The sequence below is a fragment of the Eucyclogobius newberryi genome, unplaced genomic scaffold, assembly GCF_026437365.1.
Source record: "Eucyclogobius newberryi isolate DKJ021-1_F unplaced genomic scaffold, fEucNew1.0.hap1 SCAF_796, whole genome shotgun sequence".
NCBI classification, from domain to species: domain Eukaryota; kingdom Metazoa; phylum Chordata; class Actinopteri; order Gobiiformes; family Gobiidae; genus Eucyclogobius; species Eucyclogobius newberryi.
The window spans coordinates 7,501-14,381 of NW_027316496.1; the positions used below are offsets into that span (position 1 = coordinate 7,501).

The 6,881-nt window shown below is 50.9% G+C and overlaps 1 protein-coding gene across 1 annotated transcript in view; it reads left to right on the forward strand.

Annotated features, from left to right (window-relative positions):
* LOC140350747 (phospholipid-transporting ATPase IC-like) overlaps positions 1-6,876 on the forward strand; it is a gene marked incomplete at its 3' end in the record, with an annotated part of 14,229 nt that extends 7,353 nt beyond the window's left edge. The window contains exons 10-14 of the mRNA XM_072436213.1: positions 4,775-4,886; positions 4,958-5,033; positions 5,267-5,399; positions 5,516-5,644; positions 6,790-6,876. Coding sequence (XP_072292314.1) covers positions 4,775-4,886; positions 4,958-5,033; positions 5,267-5,399; positions 5,516-5,644; positions 6,790-6,876 — 537 coding nt within the window. The remainder of the gene's footprint in view (positions 1-4,774; positions 4,887-4,957; positions 5,034-5,266; positions 5,400-5,515; positions 5,645-6,789) is intronic.
* Between the last annotated feature and the right edge of the window lie 5 nt (positions 6,877-6,881).

Below are 6,881 nucleotides of genomic sequence, written 5' to 3' on the forward strand. Positions count from 1 at the left end.
CTCTACTCTGTGTCTGTCCTCAACCTCTACTCTGTGTCTGTCCTCAACCTCTACTCTGTTGTCTATCCTCAACCTCTACTCTGTGTCTGTCCTCAACCTCTACTCTGTTGTCTGTCCTCAACCTCTACTCTGTGTCTGTCCTCAACCTCTACTCTGTGTCTGTCCTCAACCTCTACTCTGTCTGTCCTCAACCTCTACTCTGTGTCTGTCCTCAACCTCTACTCTGTGTCTGTCCTCAACCTCTACTCTGTGTCTGTCCTCAACCTCTACTCTGTGTCTGTCCTCAACCTCTACTCTGTGTCTGTCCTCAACCTCTACTCTGTTGTCTGTCCTCAACCTCTACTCTGTGTCTGTCCTCAACCTCTACTCTGTGTCTGTCCTCAACCTCTACTCTGTTGTCTGTCCTCAACCTCTACTCTGTGTCTGTCCTCAACCTCTACTCTGTGTCTGTCCTCAACCTCTACTCTGTCTGTCCTCAACCTCTACTCTGTGTGTGTCCTCAGCCTCTACTCAGTGTCTGTCCTCAACCTCTACTCTGTGTCTGTCCTCAACCTCTACTCTGTGTCTGTCCTCAACCTCTACTCTGTTGTCTGTCCTCAACCTCTACTCTGTGTCTGTCCTCTACCTCTACTCTGTGTGTGTCCTCAGCCTCTACTCAGTGTCTGTCCTCAACCTCTACTCTGTGTCTGTCCTCAACCTCTACTCTGTGTCTGTCCTCAACCTCTACTCTGTGTCTGTCCTCAACCTCTACTCTGTGTCTGTCCTCAACCTCTACTCTGTGTCTGTCCTCTACCTCTACTCTGTGTCTGTCCTCTACCTCTACTCTGTGTCTGTCCTCAACCTCTACTCTGTGTCTGTCCTCAGCCTCTACTCTGTGTCTGTCCTCAGCCGCTACTCTGTGAGAAGCACATCGATCAATCTATACTACTTTATCAGTACTCAAAACAGTTTAGTCCTGACTACTCCAGAGAGTACTCTACACTAGCACTGGGGTTACTCCAGAGAGTACTCTACACTAGCACTGGGGTTACTCCAGAGAGTACTCTACACTAGCACTGGGGTTACTCCAGAGAGTACACTACACTAGCACTGGGGTTACTCCAGAGAGTACACTACACTAGCACTGGGGTTACTCCAGAGAGTACTCTACACTAGCACTGGGGTTACTCCAGAGAGTACACTACACTAGCACTGGGGTTACTCCAGAGAGTACACTACACTAGCACTGGGGTTACTCCAGAGAGTACTCTACACTAGCACTGGGGTTACTCCAGAGAGTACTCTACACTAGCACTGGGGTTACTCCAGAGAGTACACTACACTAGCACTGGGGTTACTCCAGAGAGTACACTACACTAGCACTGGGGTTACTCCAGAGAGTACACTACACTAGCACTGGGGTTACTCCAGAGAGTACTCTACACTAGCACTGGGGTTACTCCAGAGAGTACACTACACTAGCACTGGGGTTACTCCAGAGAGTACTCTACACTAGCACTGGGGTTACTCCAGAGAGTACTCTACACTAGCACTGGGGTTACTCCAGAGAGTACTCTACACTAGCACTGGGGTTACTCCAGAGAGTACTCTACACTAGCACTGGGGTTACTCCAGAGAGTACTCTACACTAGCACTGGGGTTACTCCAGAGAGTACTCTACACTAGCACTGGGGTTACTCCAGAGAGTACTCTACACTAGCACTGGGGTTACTCCAGAGAGTACTCTACACTAGCACTGGGGTTACTCCAGAGAGTACACTACACTAGCACTGGGGTTACTCCAGAGAGTACTCTACACTAGCACTGGGGTTACTCCAGAGAGTACACTACACTAGCACTGGGGTTACTCCAGAGAGTACACTACACTAGCACTGGGGTTACTCCAGAGAGTACTCTACACTAGCACTGGGGTTACTCCAGAGAGTACACTACACTAGCACTGGGGTTACTCCAGAGAGTACACTACACTAGCACTGGGGTTACTCCAGAGAGTACACTACACTAGCACTGGGGTTACTCCAGAGAGTACTCTACACTAGCACTGGGGTTACTCCAGAGAGTACACTACACTAGCACTGGGGTTACTCCAGAGAGTACACTACACTAGCACTGGGGTTACTCCAGAGAGTACTCTACACTAGCACTGGGGTTACTCCAGAGAGTACACTACACTAGCACTGGGGTTACTCCAGAGAGTACACTACACTAGCACTGGGGTTACTCCAGAGAGTACACTACACTAGCACTGGGGTTACTCCAGAGAGTACTCTACACTAGCACTGGGGTTACTCCAGAGAGTACACTACACTAGCACTGGGGTTACTCCAGAGAGTACTCTACACTAGCACTGGGGTTACTCCAGAGAGTACTCTACACTAGCACTGGGGTTACTCCAGAGAGTACTCTACACTAGCACTGGGGTTACTCCAGAGAGTACTCTACACTAGCACTGGGGTTACTCCAGAGAGTACTCTACACTAGCACTGGGGTTACTCCAGAGAGTACTCTACACTAGCACTGGGGTTACTCCAGAGAGTACTCTACACTAGCACTGGGTTACTCCAGAGAGTACTCTACACTAGCACTGGGGTTACTCCAGAGAGTACACTACACTAGCACTGGGGTTACTCCAGAGAGTACTCTACACTAGCACTGGGGTTACTCCAGAGAGTACACTACACTAGCACTGGGGTTACTCCAGAGAGTACACTACACTAGCACTGGGGTTACTCCAGAGAGTACACTACACTAGCACTGGGGTTACTCCAGAGAGTACACTACACTAGCACTGGGGTTACTCCAGAGAGTACTCTACACTAGCACTGGGGTTACTCCAGAGAGTACACTACACTAGCACTGGGGTTACTCCAGAGAGTACACTACACTAGCACTGGGGTTACTCCAGAGAGTACTCTACACTAGCACTGGGGTTACTCCAGAGAGTACTCTACACTAGCACTGGGGTTACTCCAGAGAGTACACTACACTAGCACTGGGGTTACTCCAGAGAGTACACTACACTAGCACTGGGGTTACTCCAGAGAGTACTCTACACTAGCACTGGGGTTACTCCAGAGAGTACACTACACTAGCACTGGGGTTACTCCAGAGAGTACACTACACTAGCACTGGGGTTACTCCAGAGAGTACTCTACACTAGCACTGGGGTTACTCCAGAGAGTACACTACACTAGCACTGGGGTTACTCCAGAGAGTACACTACACTAGCACTGGGGTTACTCCAGAGAGTACACTACACTAGCACTGGGGTTACTCCAGAGAGTACACTACACTTGCACTGGGGTTACTCCAGAGAGTACACTACACTAGCACTGGGGTTACTCCAGAGAGTACACTACACTAGCACTGGGGTTACTCCAGAGAGTACTCTACACTAGCACTGGGGTTACTCCAGAGAGTACTCTACACTAGCACTGGGGTTACTCCAGAGAGTACTCTACACTAGCACTGGGGTTACTCCAGAGAGTACACTACACTAGCACTGGGGTTACTCCAGAGAGTACACTACACTAGCACTGGGGTTACTCCAGAGAGTACACTACACTAGCACTGGGGTTACTCCAGAGAGTACACTACACTAGCACTGGGGTTACTCCAGAGAGTACTCTACACTAGCACTGGGGTTACTCCAGAGAGTACACTACACTAGCACTGGGGTTACTCCAGAGAGTACACTACACTAGCACTGGGGTTACTCCAGAGAGTACACTACACTAGCACTGGGGTTACTCCAGAGAGTACACTACACTAGCACTGGGGTTACTCCAGAGAGTACACTACACTAGCACTGGGGTTACTCCAGAGAGTACACTACACTAGCACTGGGGTTACTCCAGAGAGTACACTACACTAGCACTGGGGTTACTCCAGAGAGTACACTACACTAGCACTGGGGTTACTCCAGAGAGTACACTACACTAGCACTGGGGTTACTCCAGAGAGTACACTACACTAGCACTGGGGTTACTCCAGAGAGTACTCTACACTAGCACTGGGGTTACTCCAGAGAGTACTCTACACTAGCACTGGGGTTACTCCAGAGAGTACTCTACACTAGCACTGGGGTTACTCCAGAGAGTACTCTACACTAGCACTGGGGTTACTCCAGAAAGTACTCTACACTAGCACTGGGGTTACTCCAGAAAGTACTCTACACTAGCACTGGGGTTACTCCAGAGAGTACTCTACACTAGCACTGGGGTTACTCCAGAGAGTACTCTACACTAGCACTGGGGTTACTCCAGAGAGTACTCTACACTAGCACTGGGGTTACTCCAGAGAGTACACTACACTAGCACTGGGGTTACTCCAGAGAGTACTCTACACTAGCACTGGGGTTACTCCAGAGAGTACACTACACTAGCACTGGGGTTACTCCAGAGAGTACACTACACTAGCACTGGGGTTACTCCAGAGAGTACACTACACTAGCACTGGGGTTACTCCAGAGAGTACTCTACACTAGCACTGGGGTTACTCCAGAGAGTACTCTACACTAGCACTGGGGTTACTCCAGAGAGTACACTACACTAGCACTGGGGTTACTCCAGAGAGTACACTACACTAGCACTGGGGTTACTCCAGAGAGTACACTACACTAGCACTGGGGTTACTCCAGAGAGTACACTACACTAGCACTGGGGTTACTCCAGAGAGTACACTACACTAGCACTGGGGTTACTCCAGAGAGTACACTACACTAGCACTGGGGTTACTCCAGAGAGTACTCTACACTGTAAACACATGTGTGCAGTTAATTGGAGCCACAGCGATTGAGGACAAACTTCAGGATGGAGTTCCAGAGACCATTGCTAAACTGGCCAAAGCCGACATCAAGATCTGGGTCCTGACCGGAGACAAGAAAGGTCTGGAGCATTTACGATCAGCTGAACACGGTCTCTAGCACATGGCTCCGTCTGAACCTGCTCCATTTCAGAAACGGCTGAGAACATCGGGTACTCCTGCTCCCTGCTCACTGAAGACATGCAGATCCATTATGGAGAGGACGTCAAGTCAGTTTGCTCCACCTTTCTCCACCTTCACACCAGTCTCTGCTCCACCTTCACACCAGTCTCTGCTCCACCTTCACACCAGTCTCTGCTCCACCTTCACACCAGTCTTTGCTCCACCTTCACACCAGTCTCTGCTCCACCTTCACACCAGTCTCTGCTCCACCTTCACACCAGTCTCTGCTCCACCTTCACACCAGTCTCTGCTCCACCTCTCTAACCTCTGGTGTTTGCAGTGAGAAGCTGCAGGGGCGTCAGACCAGCAGGAGGAACCAGCCCCCGACTCGTCGCCCTCGGGTGAAGAAGGCGGCAGAACCCTTCTTCACTGAGCCAGGGAAGAACGCCCTGATCATCACGGGAGGATGGCTGGTGAGGACGCCTCGGTGGATGTTACGCCGTCATAACTCCACCTGGACAGTCTGACCTCCACCTGGACAGTCTGACCTCCACCTGGACAGTCTGACCTCTCACTGCTTCATCCACAGAATGAGATCCTGTATGAGAAGAAGAAGAAGCGCAGGCGACTGCGTCTGCGGCGTCTGGGCAAACGAGCCCCGCCCACCAGCCCTCAGGACGGACAGCCCCTGAACGACTCTGAGAAGGAGCAGAGACAGGTGTGTGCGTGCGTGTGTTGTGCGCGCGTTGTGTGCGTGTGTTGTGCGCGCGTTGCGTGCGTGTGTTGTGCGCCGCGTTGTGTGCCGCGTTGTGTGCTTGTGTTGTGCGCGTGTGTTGTGCGCGTGTTGTGTGCGTGTTGTGTGCGTGTGTGTTGTGTGCGTGTTGTGTGTGTGTGCGTGTTGTTGTGTGTGTGTGTGTGTGCGTGTTGTGTTGTTGCGTGTTTTGTGCTGTGCGTGTTGTGGTGTTGCGTGTTGTGCGTGTTGTGTTGTGCGTGTTGTGTTGTGCGTGTTGTGTTGTGTGTGTTGTGCGTGTTGTGTTGTGTGTGTGTGTTTTGCGTGTTGTGTTGTTGTGTGTGTGCTTGTTGTGTGTGTGCATGTTGTGTGCGTGTTGTGTTGTGCGTGTTGTGTGTGTGCGTGTTGTGTGTGTGCGTGTTGTGTGCGTGTTGTGTGCGTGTTGTGTGCGTGTTGTGTTGTGTGTTGTGCGTGTTGTGTGCGTGTTGTGTGTGTGCGTGTTGTGCGTGTTGTGTGTGTGTTGTGTGTGCGTGTTGTGTTGTTGTGTGTGTGCGTGTTTGTGTGCGTGTTGTGTGTGCGTGTTGTGTGTGTGCGTGTTGTGTGTGTGCGTGTTGTGTGTTGTGCGTGTTGTGTGTGTGCGTGTTGTGTTTGTGTGTTGTGTGCGTGTTGTGTGTGTGCGTGTTGTGTGTGTGCGTGTTGTGTGTGTGTGCGTGTTGTGTGTGTGTGCGTGTTGTGTGTGTGTGCGTGTTGTGTGTGTGTGCGTGTTGTGTGTGTGTGCGTGTTGTGTGTGTGTTGTTGTGTGTGTGTGTGTTGTGTGTGTGTGCGTGTTGTGTGTGTGCGTGTTGTGTGTGTGCGTGTTGTGTGTGTGCGTGTTGTGTGTTGTGTGTGCGTGTTGTGTGTCAGACACATTTGAAGTATTTGCTTGACTGCTGTTCCAGTCACTGCAGTTGCCTCACTTTATGTTAGTTTGTCCAGCTATAAAGAATCACTAAGGAACATTTTCACCTCCTTGAATGTGTTCGAATGTCCCTGTGATGGTTGAATAAGCATGTCCGTGGCCCTCGTGGCCCTGCTGCTGCAGGGGGGACTCTGTTGCCATAGTTACCTGCTTTAAAATGGAGCGTGTGTTCCAGGTGGACTTCGTGGACATGGCGTGTGAGTGTGAGGCGGTCATCTGCTGCAGGGTCACTCCAAAACAAAAGGCCAATGTGGTCAGTCTGGTGAA